The sequence below is a fragment of the Pyrus communis genome, chromosome 12, assembly GCF_963583255.1.
Source record: "Pyrus communis chromosome 12, drPyrComm1.1, whole genome shotgun sequence".
NCBI classification, from domain to species: domain Eukaryota; kingdom Viridiplantae; phylum Streptophyta; class Magnoliopsida; order Rosales; family Rosaceae; genus Pyrus; species Pyrus communis.
The window spans coordinates 16,156,464-16,177,451 of NC_084814.1; the positions used below are offsets into that span (position 1 = coordinate 16,156,464).

General features: G+C 38.1%; 2 protein-coding genes across 2 annotated transcripts in view; both read right to left on the reverse strand.

Annotated features, from left to right (window-relative positions):
• Positions 1 to 3,544, reverse strand: part of LOC137711158 (uncharacterized) — an 8,384-nt gene extending 4,840 nt beyond the window's left edge. Inside the window, exons 1-4 of the mRNA XM_068450366.1 lie at positions 3,260 to 3,544; positions 385 to 3,072; positions 196 to 299; positions 1 to 61 (exon numbers count right to left, since the gene is read on the reverse strand). The exon at positions 1 to 61 is cut by the window's left edge and continues 9 nt beyond it. Coding sequence (XP_068306467.1) covers positions 1 to 61; positions 196 to 299; positions 385 to 3,072; positions 3,260 to 3,415 — 3,009 coding nt within the window. The 5' untranslated portion in view covers positions 3,416 to 3,544. The remainder of the gene's footprint in view (positions 62 to 195; positions 300 to 384; positions 3,073 to 3,259) is intronic.
• A 929-nt stretch (positions 3,545 to 4,473) lies between these two features.
• On the reverse strand, positions 4,474 to 11,284 carry LOC137711184 (E4 SUMO-protein ligase PIAL2-like). Its single transcript, XM_068450393.1, has 16 exons — positions 11,011 to 11,284; positions 10,851 to 10,923; positions 10,679 to 10,744; positions 10,420 to 10,485; positions 10,244 to 10,326; positions 9,753 to 9,804; positions 9,592 to 9,663; positions 8,966 to 9,033; positions 8,815 to 8,863; positions 8,627 to 8,711; positions 8,443 to 8,544; positions 8,222 to 8,273; positions 7,540 to 7,591; positions 6,673 to 6,789; positions 5,723 to 6,583; positions 4,474 to 5,478 (listed from the first exon to the last, which is right to left on the reverse strand). Exons 1-16 carry the CDS (start codon positions 11,211 to 11,213, stop codon positions 4,780 to 4,782), a joined length of 2,700 nt encoding a protein of 899 aa, XP_068306494.1. The 5' UTR covers positions 11,214 to 11,284; the 3' UTR covers positions 4,474 to 4,779.
• Positions 11,285 to 20,988: the final 9,704 nt, after the last annotated feature.

Here is a 20,988-nt window from a genome sequence, read left to right on the forward strand (position 1 = left end):
AGGTGGCTTTGTGTCTGGAACTTTATCTGCAAAATTCCTAGTATAAAATGCTGCTAGAGAACTGCCAAAAAAAAAAAAAAAAATCAGACAAGAAAGACGCAATTACAGCTTGTGTGCACGATTTTGGGTGCAGCCAAAGAAGTAAAAAAAGAATAGACCATTACACTTCACATGCAGAAAACATTTTTGGATCACCTGCTGTCATTTGAACTAGTGTGTGACAAGCTAATCATGCGTTGAGCAAGGGAAACCATTGTGAGTGACCTCATTGCACAAAACTCTGACGACATTCTCCAAAGCTGAAATGTTGTTTTCAATAGAAAGTTTAAAAGGTGCCAAATAAGAAAACATGTCTCAACAATCAGTGCAGTTCTTCAAAAGTACCTCAAGATTTGCATTCAAATTAGGAAATGCCAATGTCAAAGACCCTTTGTCTCCTTGAAAACCAGAAGCTACAAAAAAGTTATCTGGTCTCTTCAGCTTCATGTCAGTTATAAGCATGTTATCGAGCTCAGAATCCACATTCCATAAGTGTAAAAATGCCAAGCTAAATCGAAGTAAACAATCTTCAAGCGTCTTAATCCATACGTTCTCTTCTGCAGTGTCATTCGAGTTCCCAAGCACACCAGAACCATTCGCTACAGGAATGTTGTGGGGACTTGGTGTCTCTGATGCCTTCCACTTCACATGGTTAAGCTCTTTCTTGTTATTCCCACTTGCCATCAAGTCATCCTTGTGATAAGGAAACACTAATGATGCAAGGTCAAAACTCAGAGCAGCAATTCCAGGAAAAGGGCAAGAGCACTTGATCGGATGCTTGCTGCTTTGAAGGGTCGTTGGATAGGATGGAAATAGTTTTTCAGCACTACTAACTCTGGAAGTATTGGACCCAACCACAGTACCAGGCACCATATTTGAGGAAGTGGCCAATTTGTCTGAATTATTCAGATGAGTGTGAGTAGAGATCCCTTCTTCAATGACTGGAAGAAGCAGTGAGGAAACTGAGGTATTCACATTCAATACACTACCAGATGTGGAATTTATGCTGATGCCTTTACAAAAATGGTCAAACATTGAATGAGATGCCGTCCCTCGGAGGACCCGCTCTCGAGCACCTGTCTTTACGTCCCAAATGTACAAAATATCAACAGCATCAGTTCCTGAATGGTTTCGGCACAAACATGCAATATAACCTCTTCCACCATCCCATACAACTTTTGCAGGATAGCTGGGATGTCCGGAAAACACTCTCTCTACTCGCAATGTCTCGAGAGAAGCTAGTGCAACACATGAATCCTCCCCAACTGAGAGAAAACAATCACTCCAAGGACGGTAGGTATGAGCTGGGGGAAGAATTATTTGGCGCACTGGACACACATGTTGGTGCATGACTGTGATGAGATTTCCAGTTTCAAGATCCCATATGCGAACTGTGCAATCCATACTTCCAGACACCAAAACTTGATTGAAACTCCACCCTTTGGCAAAACCCACCATCCTATGTGCTGCCAAACAGAGTACAGCACCCGTGTGCCCTGAAAAAAGCTGTCTGGATATTTGTGGCTTCACCTCACCATCATGTGAACTCCCACCAAGAGGAGCTAGGCCCTCAAACAAATCAAAGCGAACAACCTCTATTTTTCCACTAAAGAAGCCATAAACAACAGCATAAGGAGCAAATAATGTTTCAGAAATAACCATGGAAGAAGACACAACTCCTCTCTTACTAAGTAAACCAAGATTGTCGTTATCTACACTATTTACACTTCCTGAGCTAGAAACAAAAGATTTTGAAGATGGTAGTTTGGTCTCCATGTCACCTGGGTCCTCAGATTCATTACTCGAGTTAAAATTTGTATTCCAGTCAACACTTGCTCCGTGCAACTTGAACCACAAACCCAAATTCCAGTGGTCATCGTGTGCCCGACATGCAGACCAGATTGTAACATGGGGTTTCCACTGTAAGGGTTCTTCAGAACTCAAGCAAAGTGATTCAATACGAAGAACATAATTGGCCAATGGAATGAAACGAATTGATAGTCTCATATCAACAGGATGAGACGCAGCAGGGATCTCACAAAGAGGCTCACAGTTAAACAAATCTTTGGAATAGGATACCAAGTAAACAATTGAGTGACCTTTGTTATTCCAAACAGTAAATTTTCTTGAAAAATTTTCGTTGCATTCTTGAGTATTTGGCATGTTTCCAACGTTTTCAATTTCAAGAAACATTCCTCCCACCATATGTGCTTGAGTGGAATTACTTTCTCCACAAAGGAGGTTGTCCACAAATGAAACGTCTCCAATTGTAGTGCCACTGGGCAATAGTCTAAATATGCAACAACTTTTTAACACAAAAGCAATAATATTTCCACAGGTTGCAATTGACATTACATGTCCTCCCTCGCTTAACCCCTCTGCACAAACAGTCATTTCCAACTGAGAACTTGTATGCAAACCAGCCCCACCCTCCCTATCTTGGTGTAGGTCCTTAGGTATTGAAACCAATTGTAGCCGACCAAATGAATCCGCCATCACTACAGAATCCTTCTCCTGATCCTTGGTCACCGAAACTACGTCCATAAACTTCAATGACCCAATAGACAAGTTTCCATGAAAAAGCGTTTGGACAATAGTAAGAGTATAGGAGTCAACAATAACCACAGTGCATTTGGGGGGTCTCTTATACTGAGACTCTCTATCCCCCAAAACCTCCCCTGCTTCACTTGATTCAACCGAATGATGATCCAACAAATGCACAGTATCAACAAAACAGCAACCAACACATACATAACGCGGATTCGATGGCAATGTCCGAACCATGGACGGACTGCCAACCCAAGGTGGTAACTTCCTTCTACGCCTACAATGCCCACTGCTTCTACTCCACACACACAACATTCCATCAACACATGCACTGATTAACGCGCCATGACTATAGGAGCTCGAGCTTACCTCAACGTCACTTAAAGAGCCTCTCCGCTCACTCCCCGAAACTACAAGTGGATCACAAATGCCGAGGTCGGCTATGGGAGCAGCATGCCCACACAACATAGCTACCGGCACAATTTCCTGTCCCGAATACGAATTTCATTTACTCAAACGCATTCTAAACAGTGTCATAATTATAAAAACTCTATAATTTGCATAATTCAGCTAAAAAAATCTTGTTAAGCAGATTAAACTAAGCAAACAATTAACCAAGGCGAAATGTAATTCAAGGAAATATAACAAACAAGTGGTGGGCGAGTGAAAGTACCGAGTTGGAATCGGTGGAACGGAGGTTCCACCAGATGATGGAGCCGTCGGATCCGCCGGTGTAGAGCGTAGGGGGTTGGTTGAGCGCCGCCGCGGCCGTGACGCGGTGAGATGGAGGCGTGCCTGACCATATGCAAGCAACGGATCGGCACTTCATGACTCAGTATGCCGGAGGAAGTCAGATCACATTCGAAACGCCGTCGTTTGCGAGAGTGGTGGCTCGTGGCTGAGTAGGCCGAGTAGGGAGAAAGTTATCAGAAGAGTGCGATCATCGACGGGCTCTCTGTTTCTCTCGGACGCCAAGACTCTCGCGTAGAAAACGACATGTCGTATATCTATCATTTTCAGAGTGTTTTTTTTTTTTTTTTTTCCTTCTTCTTTTGACAGATTTTCAGAGAAGTTACTCGGGAGATTGGGTGAATACAATGATTTTACTGTTGTCAATTGTGATAATGAATGTCTACAGTAGTGTAATTGTTATTATGTGATGTTTTCAAAAAATGTAATCATTTCACTTTTTGATTTGTCACGAATCTGGCTTTATATAAAGAGCACTTTATGTGTGATTACAATACACAACAAAGAAAAGAAGAGAAGTGAAAGCAATAATATTATTATCCTTTCCTTCCTCTTTTTCCTGCGATTTTTGTGTTATAGTTACGAAACTAAACATTGTGATATCTTGCACCGGCTTCTCTTCTATCCATATTAAAGATTATATCTCTAACTTTTTTCTATTTATAACATTTATGAATTTGAATCGATGAATGGATCAAAATTAAAATAGTGAAAACGTGTATCGGTCAAATGTTGACATATTGCTCGCTCTAACATTAAAGACATATTAATCAAATGCTAAAAATAATCATTTCAGCAATTGATGTAAGATCATCATGTTGTCCCATCTCAATGGTGATTGTGAATGCGCCATCAAGTGTGAATGTAATCTATGACGAATAATAGAATAATTTATGTTAAATTCATCTGACACGAATGTGAGTTTAAATTTGAATGTAGAAGTGAACGACAAGGTTCAAAGTAAAAATTTTACCATGCAGCTACAATTATTTGTGTCGCACGCACTTACCATTAAAAGCCAAAACCAAAAAAGTGCGCACGCGCAACTAAACTTAGCATTCCTCAGTTTTGAATAAGTTCAATCACTATTACAAATTTACAATCATAACTCAGGACTCGTAACTCAGAACGTTTAGATATAAATTATCATGGATAATTAGCAGCAGAGTAAAATCTGTCAACTACAGCATCATTACAACTAATGCAGTCAGAAGCTGAATGTTAAAATTCACAAGCCAACCCCCGAATCGTCCAATTCTTCATTTTTCGGTCGAAACCGCCCAATTCAGGAGCCCTAAATATCACCTAAAACCAGAACATTGTCCTAAATTAGCTTGACTGGTTCACCACTGAACACAAAATTGACCAACTACCTTATATACAGCAGCCTAAAAGAACCCCATGGCAGAATACATATGCCTTCGACTCTTGACAAGATCGAATCTACTGTGGATGGCTATTATTTGTTTGAGGAACCTGAGTGCTCCCGTTTGCAATCAATGTCTGTTGGGCGGCAACAAGATGTGGTGGAGCGGACAGATTTGACGGAGGTCTTGGAGCAGCTGGCGTTGGTTGGGTTGGCTGAATTATGAACTGGTTAAGAGCAGCAGAGTAAGCACGGCCTGACAGGCTTCCACGCATCCGACCTGTTGGTCGCCAGTTCTCCCCAGATGACAAATCTGGTGACCCATCAGCCCCAGAAACTGCTTGCACCGTTCCCACTATGTTTCTGCCCTGCTCCATTGCTGCTGACCTAAAACCTTCAGCATTTGCCGCCAAAATTGGCCTGTTTCTCGGGGATTGATTTTGATCTGGCGTTGATGGAGACTGCCTGGCCATCATAGCAGCTCGCTGATGCTGAGCAATCATGAACCTTTGTTGGTTGTTTAAAGAACTTGATGTTTGACCAGTCCCAACTCGTACACTTCCTTGCTGGATTTGAGCCCGCAAGAGATGAGAAGATGATCCATTGGCGCTTGAAAACGGACCCACAGTCTGGGGAGTCATTGGATTAAGAGCTTGCTGCAGATGTGCATTTTGGAACTCCATATGCCCAACAGATGTCTGGTTAGCACTCTGCATTTGACTCGGAGCTGGAAGGCCAACAACCTGTTGGGCAGATTGGCCATGACAATCCCAGTTCTGTAAGATTAATGAAATGCAACTCATTAGCATGACAAGATGGACATCAAGAAAATATCCTTTAGATTGGAATTCCATAAATTAGCACACGAGAAAGTCCCTACAATGCTTTTACCAACAACCAATCAATCTGAAAAGTGTACATTAAAAATCAGGAGTTTGAGGTTCAGGGTTCCCAACTTGCATTTATACTGGTCGCCACCAGCACGACAAACTGGACATCAAGAAAAGAGGAAGGACTAACCTGTGTTATTTGTGATGGAGGTTGCATTGAAGGAGGAGCGACATTTGACACTTGAGGCGGATTCATTCGGGCCCTAGAAAAATGTTGCTGCCTTTCCATATCACTACATACTGCATTGACACCATTTGCTGTAGGTGTGACAGATTGGCCAACCTGTGAAAGAAGAGAGGCACTAGGGGGAGTATTGAAACTAGTTCTTGATCTTTGCTGCAATCCTGGCGTCCGGGCAGGAAGGGCCTGAACTGCTGTTGGTGTCCTGGGTAATACTATGTTCGCAAATCTCCCATACTCACTGCTAACAGTAGCATTTGAACTTGCAAACTGTGGCTGTTGTAACTGCAAATTATTGGAAGAAGAATATTGAGTAAGCATTGCAGATGCCACAGGATTAGTGTTCCCATGGCTCTCAGTTCCTCGATCAAGCACAGGAGAAATAGCATCAGTCAACACAGGCGGCTGTAAATAATTTGCAGGACCAGGGTGCGGGATACCACCATCCATTTGGGTGTCTGACCTTATACCGGAGGTCAACGAGCCATTAGGAAAGTAAATGCCAGACCAAAAGTCATCCTCTAGATGAGCAGGAACAGTTTGATTAACCCCGTTTGTGTTGCAAAGAGGTTTCACGTCTTCGGTCTCACAGGTACTCACAGTGTCCATCTCAGTATCATCCTCGGTAAGATCCAAAACAATAGGAAGTGCAGATGAGACACAGATAGATTCTTCCTGTTCAGATGTTTCTCTTTGAAGGGTCTTATCATGTGCCTGACCTAAGTCCTCACCATTCTCCAGTACAGCTTTCCATGATCCATCCATAGAGATTATCACTTCAGCAATGTTCTCTCCTACCTCTCTCAGGACCTACAGGAGAAAGTCAACTGATTTTACAATATTGGGTAAAAAGGTAACACAAACAGATATGGAAGAACGAAAAATAAATAGCTACTCACCTTAACCATATTTTGATCCACGCGAAGGTCCAAATAGCAGACATACTGATTACAGTGGGGGCAGCGCCAAGAAGGTCGTCTTAAATTTATATTGACATAATTACTGAAGTCGAAACACTATAGCTCATATAAGTCACAGAAAATTATATTAGAAGACTGTATTGACTACTGTTAAAAGAAAATATAACTCCATGTGCAATGACAGAATAACATCAAATTTCATCGACTACCCAAAGCTAGACAGAATTTCAATTTCAATTTCAAGAAAAAGTAACACTGAATTACACAGAAAACTATTTATCTATCACCTTGTTTGGTATAATTTGTAAAAGAGAAGATAAAGAAAAGAAAAAAGGAAGTAGAAAATCATGATATTTTCCTCTGTCAGGTTTAACAGAAAGAAAAAAAAAAAAAAAAAAAAAACTCAGGATTAAAGGACAACAAGTCTAGCTCCAAATTCTCAACTTCCCCTTCAAACCTCAACTACTATAAAACATTTTGGTGGGACATAGCCTTTTCTATCTTCCTTACAGCCCCCATAGCGTAAAAGTCATGGTACTATTTTTAAAATATCAAATTTGAACCCGAACTCATAAGAAATATCTCCAACTTATAAACCTGAAACCATGTCACCTCAAAACAGCACATCATATAATGCAGGTGGACAAGTTGAAATAAAAAAAAAAAGAAAAAGAAAAAAACCCTAAGGCCTCATCAAAATCAATCATGCAAGCAAAATGCATACAAATCGAGGAACAATTTTACAAGTCTCAAAAGCTTGTTACCTAACGACCATGCAGGAACTTGTAAAAAAAAAAATTTAAACCAAAGGCATCAACGGGAGAAAAAGATGCATGGAGCACTCACCTGAAGATGTTTGCAAAAATGTCCTTTGACAGGAGTTTTTATACGTGTATAACTGTTTTGCAGATAAAAACAAAAGTAACAATCAGCATCATAACAATGAAGTTTCTCATAGAAGGATTAGCAAACTGCACATTTTTTGTCCATTTAACATAAAGAAATAAACAACCAAAAAATAGACAAGATATGAAACACACTTTCAACCCAATAACAAATGTATTCACCAAAAATAGGATACATGACCAACATGCTATTTTAATTGTTGAAATCAAAACTTAGACAAACATAGAAGCAGCTGGCCTAACTGATGAATAACCAAAAACATAAGAAAATTAGAATAAATGTTGTTTCAATCTTTCAGCCAAAAACCAAAAAGGTTTCTTCAATCAGAAGGTCAGAATATATGGAGTAGAAATATCACATTAATAGGTATCAACATTTAACCTCCAATATCTTCGTATGAAACTAACTCAGCCTTTCCAGATCAGAATTGATAAAACATAAGTAGATATCCCACAAAGTTTTTAGCATTGACATTTCTACTTAAGGTAAATTCTGATTAACACAGTTCAGGTCAAATGTCCAAGGAATACCCATTTCCAAAGTAAAAGATTAAAAATACAAGAAATAAGGTAAGAAAAATATAGCAACACTAAATATACAAGCAACGAATATCAAGGCATACCTTATGGGACAATTGAGAGAAATCCTTGATGGCCCCTCTATTATATCAGGATCTAATGATTAAACGAAGACAATTACCCCTTTAATCATACTATAGCATTGTAAAAAGCTTAATGCTTTGTAGAAGTCCTGATTTATATACATATATATATATATATATATGTATATAGTGAATATTGAAAATATAATCAAGTGTCTTTTGACGTTTCCCATGAAGAATACCTGAATCTGAAGGAGAGACAGTGGGCTGAGTATAATCTTTCAGTGCTGGAGTGTCAGGTGATGGCGTGAGGCTCATAAAGGCAACCACTATGATATAGTTACCTAAAAATAGTTACAGAGCTGGATGAATATAGTACAAGAAAACTCCAATAACTAGACAGTGAAGACTTGCATCCAAGCTCACCATTGAACTGACCCACAGCTTGCAGAAGATTTGATCCAAACTTAAGCATTCCAGTCACTACTGAAGGCACCTGGGGTCCAGTATCCTGAAAAAGAAAGTGAAAGGCACAGGCTATTACGAAATGAATACCATGTTACAATCCAAATTCTTTCACATTTAATTATTGAGTAAGTGGAAACCACACAAACCATTGTAACGTTGATCCTTCTATCTACTCCCTTTCCATTTAGCAGAAAGCTACAGAAGTAATAAAAGAAAAAAAAAATGTTACACAACGAAATAGGAACACCTCCAACTAAACTAACTAAACTAAAAGGATGAGAGAAAAATGAGTCTTACTTCACTTGTGGCGGACTTATAATACAGGCAGATGTCTCTAAATTATCTGTTTGTGCTACAAATAATCGCTTGAGGCAAACAGAAAGAGTGAGGTCCAGAATAACTTCTCCAAATCATAATTCCATGTATTAAAGGAAAACAGTATAAAGTAAACATTTAGAACAAGGAGAGAAACCACCACAATTATATAACCAAATAATAAAAGCCATGGTGACATAAATTATATGTATAGTTATTCTGTAATAAGCTAAATAACGACATACTTCTTAGATAGACATGGATAACTAGGATGCACTGAGGATAAGATCAACCGTCCATATCAAATCTAACAACTGCTAAGACCTAAATTAAGGACTTGTGCCCCTAAATGTTAGATCAGACACGGAATATGAAGATGCATCTCACTCACTACTATGTAAGATGGGGAATAAGCATCTAGAAGGAGACATAAGCCTCCATTAGACCAGATATGACCAATCACTTCGTGTATAATGTGTTTGCTTGTGTATGATGTATGACCGCAGATGTGAGAATTGCATACATGTAAAAAAAACTACAAGACTCAAGTACTTACAAACACTCCAACATTGAAACTAAAATGGCATCTAACTTTAGAAGATGCTTACAATTTTTTCTTGCGGAGAATATTGTGTAGTCTTCGAAATATGGAAATCAAGCACATGTGCCCCATATCCCGGCTACACCACAATCAAACATATGTCAAAACGAAAGCTAAAAAAGGGATATCTAAAAAGAAAAAAAGTTGAAAAAGGGAATGAAGAGCCACCTTGACTTCGAGAGAGGCAAGTATTTGGCCCATCCTCATCATTGGATAATACCTGCACCACAAACACAAGGAGATCTTTCAAAAGTGTAAAATTTGTACCCTCAGCAGAAGACATGGTTGATACTTCATACCAAAAGCATGATTATTAGGATGAGCAAAGAAAGAATATTTTGAATCTTGGAGCTAAAGAAGTATTTAAACATCAACAAGAAACACAACAGAAGATGGCTAGAATGTGGGAAAAGATCGCATTTAAGTGCTTATATATATGCATATACATGTCAAAAAAGTCAGGCCACATGTCATCCTATCCTTTCATTAATAAAACTTTCTACCTATTCTTAGTTAAATTCTAATATGACATGGTGCGGGATCATTAGGTTGAGATGATATCATTTAAAAGGAAACAGCAAATAAAACTTATATCATATGTGTGCATACACAAATATGTTGTAACAAGCACAAAATTAAAGCACGATACAAGTTCCCACCTTTCCATAATTGTGTCTATTACAGAAAGAGAACAGCTAGCTCCAGTTTTAACATCCCCCAAGCTGCAGAAGCTACTTCCTATCTATAATTGCACAAGAAAATCATCTGCAACATTTACATGAAACAAATAATAATAATAATAATAACAACAATAATAATCAAATTAATAGAAAACCTCATTAGCTAGAGAAAAAAGTTCTTCAGTCTCCTTATCCGAAAACCATCCTGCCCTACAAGCATTCTACCAAGTAAAACAATATCAGCTTGAAAATTCATGCTTACATTCAAATTCTCAAAGTTAACCAAATAAGCTTGAAGCAAAAAGCGGATAATAGAAACATGAACATGGGCAATCCGGATATGCTACTTGGGTAAATGGGTAGCACCCGTTTTTGCATTTATTCGATAAAATGAATCGCATTCGGGTTTTATACCTTAACAGAAATCATCAGCACCATGATAGCAGCTTCCAAAACCTTATCACTCTTGCGTTGGCATATCTACAAAAAAACAGGCGTTTAAACTACAAAATTTTCCCTCAAAAAGAAAAGGGGAAAACTAACCGCAACCAGGAATTCACGAGCTCGAGGAAGAAAAGTTCATTACCTGCTTCAACAACCCAGGTAAATCTTGAGCAATCGCCGGAACCTCATTGTTTGCAACGGCATAGTCAATGCCTCTGCATTTTGCCAAAGCAATTTCACACAAAGGAAGGAAATTCAAGGAATTGAATTAGGGATTGAGTAAAATGGGGAAGGGTTTTTACCTGGAAAGGGAAAGGCAGAGATTGAAGAACTCCATGGCCTCGCCGCGATACCCAGATTTGACGTGAGCCGCCAAGCGCTCGGCGACGGCGGCGACTCGGTAGGAGTTAACGAGGGAAGCGGAGAGTTGCTGCCGCCCAATGCCTCCAACGTTCAGACTGATTAAGTTGCTCACCGCCTGCGGTGTTAGCGTTGTTCCGCTCATTAGCTCACACAGACACACCGACCGCACCCACACCCACACGCGCCCCTCTCTCCAGGCTTTTCAAATGTTATAAAAAACTGCAGGAGAAATTAGAAAAAATATGGTTCTGGAAAAACTAGTAAAACGAAATCTGTGAGACCCATTACACAGTAAGAGTGTATTCAATTGAGATTTTTGGGGATTTTAATTTTTTTAATAAACCTAAGGTTATTCAATCGTGATTTTAATTGATTCTCTGAAATTTAAGGTGTATTCAATTAGAATTCTAAGATAGTTTATTAATCTTTAGAAATCCGGATGTATTCAATTAGGATTTTAAATAAATTTATAACATTATTTAATTAGAAATTGATTTTAAAGAATTTGAGAAAGTTGCGGAATTTGAGGGAATTTGAGAGATTTCGTAGTGTATTTTAAGCATCCACAAATCTCACCTATTTCGAGGGAATTGAATCAAAATTTTATATGAAATCTCTACAAATCAATTAAACTCCATAAAATTCATGAATTTATAAATCGATTAAAATCTTTCAAATTCTCAATTGAATACATCCCCTAAATCTTATAATTCTAGTAAAACAAAATCTGTGAGACCCATTACAGAGTAAGGGTGTATTCAATTGAGATTTTTGGGGATTTTAATTTTTTTAATAAACCTAAGGTTATTCAATCGTGATTTTAATTGATTCTCTGAAATTTAAGGTGTATTCAATTAGAATTCTAAGATAGTTTATTAATCTTTAGAAATCCGGATGTATTCAATTAGGATTTTAAATAAATTTATAACATTATTTAATTAGAAATTGATTTTAAAGAATTTGAGAAAGTTGCGGAATTTGAGGGAATTTGAGAGATTTCGTAGTGTATTTTAAGCATCCACAAATCTCACCTATTTCGAGGGAATTGAATCAAAATTTTATATGAAATCTCTACAAATCAATTAAACTCCATAAAATTCATGAATTTATAAATCGATTAAAATCTTTCAAATTATCAATTGAATACATCCCCTAAATCTTATAATTTATATTTAAGAAATTTTATTTAACTCATGTAATCTCTTTTTACACCTAATATATTCTCTAAACTCATATTACTTCACTTTTAACCTAAATTTACTGCCAAAATTACCCTCATAAAACCACTTCAATACATAAATTTATCTTTACACGTATTTAAAAAATAAAAACCTAAAATCAATATTCTACAACTCGTTCAAGGCACAAAGAGAGTAACATCTCTCACCTACTTGTCTCATACATAATCTTTTCTGCATATTTACCACTCTGATATACAAAGCTGGAAATGGTGCAGTTTTCGTCATATACAACTAAGTCAAGTTTAAATAATTGTGTCATCTCAGTGCTAATCTATGTTGTAGTTGTCAGCCAAAAAGCCAAGAAAATTACATCTCTAGTGGAGGCTATAAATTGAACATTTATTTGTTACCGAGTTTAATTTAGATTTATTTTCTGGGCAAGTGTAACAGAAAAGACGTTAATTTTGTTTCTAAATCCTAAAGATTTGAAATCAAATGGAAAAAACTTGCATAAATCGATTCATACATCAGTTAGTTGGAGGATTCAAAACTTCAAAGGAAATTGAAAGCTTCCTCTAGCGATTGTGGACTTACCCGATTTCATCTTGGTTCTTTGTCTTCTCCAACAGGGTTTCTTAGCCAAGCAACCGATGACAAACCAAACGAAGCAAGATGGATGGACTGCAATGGCTTTCTTGGCACCAGTTTTTGATTCCCTATCGTTGATTTCATCACGGATTCCCTATCGTTGATTTCATTTTTGAACCCTTGATTTGGTCGAATGAATATGTTACAGAGCTCCATACCTCTTTTTATGTCTTTCTCATCTCTGGCATTACCCCATTTCTTGCCGGCTTTTTCTACCAGATTTCTAGTTACATACATTCTAGTTACATTCTCACCTAGAAAAAAGGGGCAAATCTGCTTTCTGTCAAGACACCTTTGAGAATTTCAAACTTATTTGCCAATGTTTTCTGCAGAAATTATAGGGTGTTCCCGGCTATTTTAACCGTTAGATCTTTATTTTTGTATGTTTAAACAAAGACCTAGCGGTTAAAACATTTGGAGTATCCCATAGTCCGGAGTACCAAAGAAAATCCCTGTTTTCTGAGCCTCAACGTCTTTCCAGTTCTCTACGTGTCTACTGTGTTGCACCGTGAATTTGCTGAAGAATTTAGTTTGGTCTTTCGATTTCCAGTCTGAACAGAGTTAATCCTTGGAATTTCTAAATTTACATCAGTCACTTTATTCGTCGGTTTCGAGTTTTAAATTTTCAGTTCATGTCAAACTTATTTTATCCTCAAATTCTGCTGAACACCACTTCGGCTCAAGCAAAGTGAAAGTGTTAGGATGAAGGTCCTATCGGTTGGTTACTCAGTAGTGCTAGAGGTACTTAAAGCTCGAAAGGGTTGTATTGTTTCAATAAACTTCCAAGTAATGATGTTTCAAAGTTCTACATTTCATGTAAATTATAAATCGGTTCATCAAATTCATCTGTTTGTAATCTTACCATGCTCCCTTGCAACGAATGTAACGCAGCTTTGGCTTCACCTACCTCCTGTTCTGATCGAACGCCGGAACAGAATACCTGAATATTACTCTTATCTTCAATCCAGCTTAGTCCAGGATCCTTTTCCGATGTCGGTACTGTAATCTTTCTCCTTGATTCTACAACACTATCCCATTTTTCTGCAGCAGCATAGAAATTTGACAGAAAAATATGCGTTGCACTGTCTTCTGAGTCCAAACTTAAAACCTGCTCTGCTGCATGAACTCCTATTTTCAAATTTTTATTGCGACGCACGAGCTCAGCAAAGTTCTCCACAGTTCAAGATTTTCATTAAACGGTGAACTGATGATAAGCTCCTCTGCCTCATCCAACAACCGAGCTCGACTTAACAAACTCACCATGCAAGAGTAGTGCTTAGGCCCAGGTGTGATACCGTTTTCGTTCATACATTTCCACAAAAACTTTCCTACTTCAATCAAACCACTGTGGTTGCAAGCTGAGAGTAGAGACAGAAATGTTACTTGGTCTGGTCTCAGACCGTGTTTTTCTATCTCGGAAAACAGCTTCAACGCTTCCTCTGCCATGCCGTGATGACTATATCCTTTGAGCATTGAGTTCCAGCATTTCAAATCGGGTCCGAGATTTGGGAAAATATAGAATAAGCAGCTTCAAGGCTACACAACATGAATATAGAGGAAGGGTGGTGGGAAGAATGTGGAAAAAAATGAATATAGAAGGATACACAACATGAAAACCAAACCAAATACTGAGAAGAAATTTAAGTAGGTTTTCTCTTTCTAGTTTTTGGTTTTTATTTTGTTGTTGGATGCGCATTTCTCCGTTCTCCCTTGTACCACACTTTCTCCACATTTTGTATTCATTCATCATTCCATATACTTTGCCTCTAAGTTTAGTGTGAAGAAATGAAAACTACAAATGAAATGGTTATCAAATGGACGTTGAATTGTACTTTGCTACTTTTGCTTGTTTCAAATTCAACCCTTAAGCTTGTTTGCTGTTCTGGTGATTGTTACCTACTTTAAGCCTTATTATGGTTTTATTCTTTGATTTTTTGAATTATTGGTTAATCATGAATTGAAATGGTGAACTACGATATGAGGCATGAACCCTCTACTCCTGAATGACCTCTCTTAACTGATTAGCAACAAAGGAGAAAGAAAACGAATGTAGTTGACCCTAGAGATTCGCATTTGATTCATATAATTGTATTTTTAAGTTTCTTCTCACTGTGCTTAATGCATTCTTTCATAAGTGCTTGCGTAAAGTGTTCAATTCATGAAGTTTATTTGTGGAGTTTTCAGTGGGTCGACATGCGACAAATCGATCATCTAAGAGAAGAAATGTTGCATCGGATGTGTGGAGTTGCAAGGGCACTCAAAGTGGAGGAAAGTATTTTAAAGAAGCCAAAGGGTGCTTACTTTCATTGAAAAATTCAATTGAAAGTCTACACCGAAAGGATCTGTTTCCTTACAATCCTAATGTTCTTCTGAACCGGTGTGTCTTTGAACTAAGTTCCATTATGCTTACCAGTAAATTATTGAGTACTTTCACTATACAGGGTTTAATTTTACTTTCTAAACTTATGACATGTATTTTGGCCGTTTCTGCACTGAACTTCTGGCTCTTCAACTGCAGCTTTCAGGAACTCTGTTTTGAGGAAAAGAAGTGAACTTCTAACTTCTAAAGGACTGAGTGGTTCGGGCTCTTCACGATTTTTTCCAGCATATATAACGATGTTTTTCAAAGAAGTGAATGAGTAGAAGAAAAAACCTTGTAATTGAGGTAATTTAGATTTGTTCTACATAGATGCTCATTTCTCAAATTTTCCCCAAACAAGGAGAGAAGCAAAGAAGTTTAATTTGTGGAAACAATTATACACGAAATCCTAGTGACTTGTGAGCTTTGTGTTAGGGGTGGGTTCAAAAAATTGAAAATCGAAAAAAAGGGGATCGAACACCGAATCGAAACCGAAAAACCGAAAACCAAAAAAAAACCGAACCAAAGAAAAAATCGAACCGAGCCTTATTGGTTCGGTTTCGGTTTTGAAGGTTTGGAAATCTAACCGAACCAAACTGAATCCTTTTACACTTTATGAATGTATGCCCATTTTTTTGAAACTTTGTCGCGAAGTTTTAAACTAAGCCTAGGGCTTTTTCCAGGAGCATACTTGGTTCAATTAGGGAGGATACTTCATTGGTTATAGAGGAAAATTTTGGAAGGCTTTGGAACTTGGAAGAGCATCTCTATTTGTTTACTTTTTGAATGGATATGATGATCATTTTTCTTTGTAATTGAGGTTGTCGATAGCATAAGATTGGTTTATATGATCTTGTATATGTACAACTACCTTTCTACTTTCTCACTTTCCCTATTTTTTTTTTTTTATTAGTTTAACAATGCAAGCCTCTTTTCTAAATTTTATATTAAAAAATGATCAAGTTTTATAAAAAAGAAATTTTATTCAAACTCATTTATTTTTTTTCTATACCTAACTTATCATTTTTTTTATCTTCAAAATGTGTGCAACAATTCTCTTTCTACACCCAAAAATAAAAAAGAACAAAAATAAAAAATAAAAAAAATTCTAGCACTAGAAAACTCTACCCACCCTACTAGGGGTGGGCACATGCCACGCCGGGCCAAGCCCAAATTTGAAGGGACCGAATCGAACCTGCTTTAAAATGCAACGGGCCGGGATGGGGTAGGTATAAAGATTTTGAGATGTAAAACCGGACCTAACCCGACCCGTTTGAAACAGGCGTGGTCCACAGGTCCAATCCTAAGCTTGGTGAAGTAATGATTTTGGACGGGTGGCCATTGCTGTCGAGTTGCAGATCCACCGCAGAAGTAGAGTTGTGGAACTTGTGGCCAACGGAGAAAACAAAGTTTGCCGACGCGTCGGAAAACAACGTGGAGAGAATCACATAAACAAACCAGAACGATAGTTGTTGAATTTTTGTGAAGATCCATCTGAAATTAAAGAAAGAAGGAATATTTGGGTCGGGAAATGAGCTGATTCTGTGGGAGAAAAACCCAGTTTCGAAGACGATACCTGGATTGGATTCTTGGAATTTTTGGGATTTTTGGGAAATGGTTTTGGTTTCTTGGCTAGAAGAAGAAAAGTTTCATAATTTCATTTCCTTTGATGATGGACACGTGAGCTGGCAGGAAGAAGAAAAGTCTTCATTGAGTTTGGTGAAGCCACGCATTTCCTTGGCAGAAAGTCTTGCCATGCGTGTTCTGGATTAAATCCAATAAAATCCAACAGTTGAACAGTTTGATTTGGGGCCTCATTTCTTATAACTTTTAGGCTCGCCCCGCCCCGCCCCGTTTCTTCTACACAATATTAAGACTTGTTTTGTACCCGCCTCGACCCGCGGGTCCAAGACCCGTTTACCCACCCCTACACCCTATCTCTCCCTACCCAATCACCCCTAATTTCTACTTTTCCCCGACCCCACCGCCACCTCCTCTATCACCCACAATGACAACCCCAAAGATCTCAGTCATCACTCACTCTAACTTGTTGTTCAAGAACTGGATAGTTAGACAAAAGGTACTCAAGAATTTCATCACTCACTTAACTTGTCGCAAGTGAAGAACGTTCAGGGACTTGAAAATAGGAGTGTGTCTACAACAATGTAGACTTGGATTGTCAAAACCTGTTAAGTTCTCCCATGCAAAATGCAAGAACCGCTTCAATGAACCCTTATTTGCATTGATATTGATACCTAATACCTTGTGGGCAAATGCATAATCTTTTGGAAGCAAACTGTCAACGAAAAACTCCATCTCAAGTATTTGAACTCTCTTTTCTAATGCAAACTAAATCCAACTTTCAATACAAACTATTTTTGGGTTTTATTGGGATTAATTGATTAATCTTTTTTCTTATCAAATTGTGATCAAATGATTGATGGCTATAATTTGAAGTTTTCAACTTCCAATCCTACTTCTACTACAGCGTTAGATTCCACTGGTTGGTTGCTTCACAGAATTCAGATGGTTAGAAGGATTGCGTGGAAGATTGGGAAAAAGGTAGTGCTGGTTGAGATCTTTCGGGTTTTCCTTGTGGGTGGGTAAGGAAGGTGGTGGTGTGGGGTTGGGAGGGTAGAAATTGAGGGTGGTCGGGATTTGGAGAGATGGGGTGGCCGAAGTTTTCTAGTGCTGGAATTTTATTTATTTATTTATTTTTGTTCTTTTTCAATTTGGGTGTAAAGAGAGAATTGCTGAGCACATTTGGAATTTTAAGAAAAAATAATGACAAGTTAGGCGTAAAAAGAGGGTAAATGGGTATGAATAAAAATTTCCTTTATATTTTTGTTGACCACGTGATTCCTTTATTAGTATAGCGAGTAAATTGTAGCAATGGTCCCTTAACTTTAACTCAATTGGAGTAATGGTCCCTCAACTGAAAATCCATTACCATTGATCCGTTAACTCATCAAAATGTGTAGCTATAGTCCCTCAACTAAAAATTCATTACCATTGGTCCCTTAACTTTAATCCAACTAGAGAAATGGTCCCTCAACTTTAGCCCAATTAGAGCAATGGTCCATCAACCTTAACCCAATTGTAGCAATGGTCCTTCCAACATAACTCATTTTGACAAAATTTTGATGAAGTTGACGAAAATGACCATAGCTACACTTTTTGATGAGTTGAGGAACCTCAATTGTAGCAATGGTCCTTCCAAAATAACTTATTTCGACAAAATTCTAAAGAAGTTGACGAAAAGGACCACAGCTACACATTTTGATGAGTAGAATGACCAATGGTAATGGATTTTTAGTTGAGGGATGACACACCCCGACCGAAATCAAGGCATGCTGGTCGTCACGTGAGGGTGACGTAGCCATGTGCACAGTGCGGAAGCAAAAATAATAATAAAAATGTGAATAAATAAAAACCAACTACTAGCAATACTAGCTAAGATAACATGCTAGTGCAAGGTTAAGTGTGAAATACACAACCAGAGCATAAGTAGCCTAAGTGCAGTCCAGCAAGACAAATACTAATTATACAACACCCAAAGGTAATCTTACACTTGTGAAATCTGTCAGAACCACCATTACAATCCTCGTATGCCACCAACGAAACTTCTACCTAGAACCTGGAGGGGTGCAAAACAGATAGTGTGAGTAGGCAAAAACAAAGTTTTTCAAAATCATTTCATTTCTCAAAAGTTCTAACCCCTCGCCGTAAATGCTGTATAATTTCCCAGAAAATAGAATATATATATATATATATATATATATATATATATATCTATACCACAACCATGCTTTGAATAGCAAAATTCACCAATATGCCATGTCAAATATCTTAGCATAAAAAATATATATGTAAGCCAGGTGATATAACTCAATGCAAATGATATGTCAGCCGAAGTCACCTAACATGACTTGTACGGCTGAATCTAAAACTCATCCATCTAACCGGAGTCACCTAACGTGACATGTAAGGCTTAAATCCATATCTCAACAAATATACCTGCACATGAGTCGGAACTACCTAAAGTGGTCTGTACGACAAAACTGGGTGTAAATAAATACGCTCAAGTGTTACGATCACGTGAAGATGTGCAAATAATCGTGGGTCACCTACGAGTCGGAACCACCTATAGTGGTCTATACGACATGACTGTGCACCTAACTTGAATCCAAAATGAGTTTATGGTGCGGGAGGTGAACATCACGTGAAGGACTATGCCCTAACTCTCGGCTGGGGCACTAACACCGAGGTGCAGGTTTATGAGCTCTCAACACATCTCACATAATCATCAATCTCACAACCATAATCTATAAACTTACCTGGCACTTACTTGTGTGTCCACAACACCAATCATAAATATATGCAACTACTAATGCATGAGTAATATAGGCAGATACTTTGCATGGCATTTCAAGACATATAATCATTCAAATTCATTTTTTGGGAAAAATACCAAGTATATAGGTATATACGGAAAACAAAAAGCCCAATCACTGATAAGTGGAAGGGTCGTAGCCCCCGAGCCTCGATTGACTGCGCTCGTCCTGAGGATAGGTCTCACCTATATGCGAAACAACTATATAAACGTTAATTTAAAGAACATAAACAAAACTAGCTAATAACTTCTCATACATTGCTCAAATGGGGTGATTGAATATACCAACGTGATGTACTTAACACCACGAACATCCCTATATTTTTAGAAAATTTTCCGACCACCCACGCATAGGCATGTGCCTGGCACATGTACGGAAACCCTAATAGCGTTAGGTTATATTCCGTCCAAAAATGGAATATACCGTTATATATACCTAACACCGTTAGTAACGCCATTAGTATATTCCGTCGTCTTCAACCTTGGTTCGCCGATGATCGTCGACGTCGTCGGAAACTGGAAAAACCCCAATTCATCATTTCTCTTCCATTTCTCAACCAAAATTCATGGACTTTGCACCAAAATGAAGCTTATGACGAGTAAAACAAAACCTTACCACTTTCAAGCCTTAAAATTCACAGGATCTCGCCAAAGAAGCCTTGATAATCCGGCCAAAACTTAAAACTCGCTAAACTCCACTTCCCGACATCCAAAACACCTTGTTTTTCTTCTCCAAGCTTCGTGAGAGTGTTCTAAAGCTTTCTATAAGCTTAGAATCTTCCAAAAACTTCACATTTACGTGTGCATGAACAATACCTCAAATCGGAGGTTATGGTTCTCGGGTTTTCCGACGGCTTCACATCCTAAAAATGGTATAGATGTACTCAGGAGCTTGCAAGAAACATGAAATCCACCTTCAAGGTCTCAATCCGTGCAAAAAATGGCTGATTCGAAGGTTGTCCGTACAACTTGTACGGAATTTGCAAAAAAAATCCGAGAGGGAAGAGAAAGAGAGAGTCAACAGGAGTGAAAGAGAGGGTGTGAGTGTGTGGTCCAAATTTGGGCATCCAATCACAACAAACAAAACCACACAACCACACAAAACGTTCAAGGGCAATTTCATTTTTTCACACCATCGATACAAATATTTCGGGACGGGTTGTCACAAGGGACCATTGCTACAATTTGCTTTTCCTTTATTTACTATTTGATAAGTTTAAATTTCGACATGTTAAATAAAATAAATTTTAAAATTTAAACTCATTCAATGATAATAAGTAAAGTGGTGAGGAGTGCAACTCGGACGGGTTAGAAGGTCAACCTAACCCTAACTCAT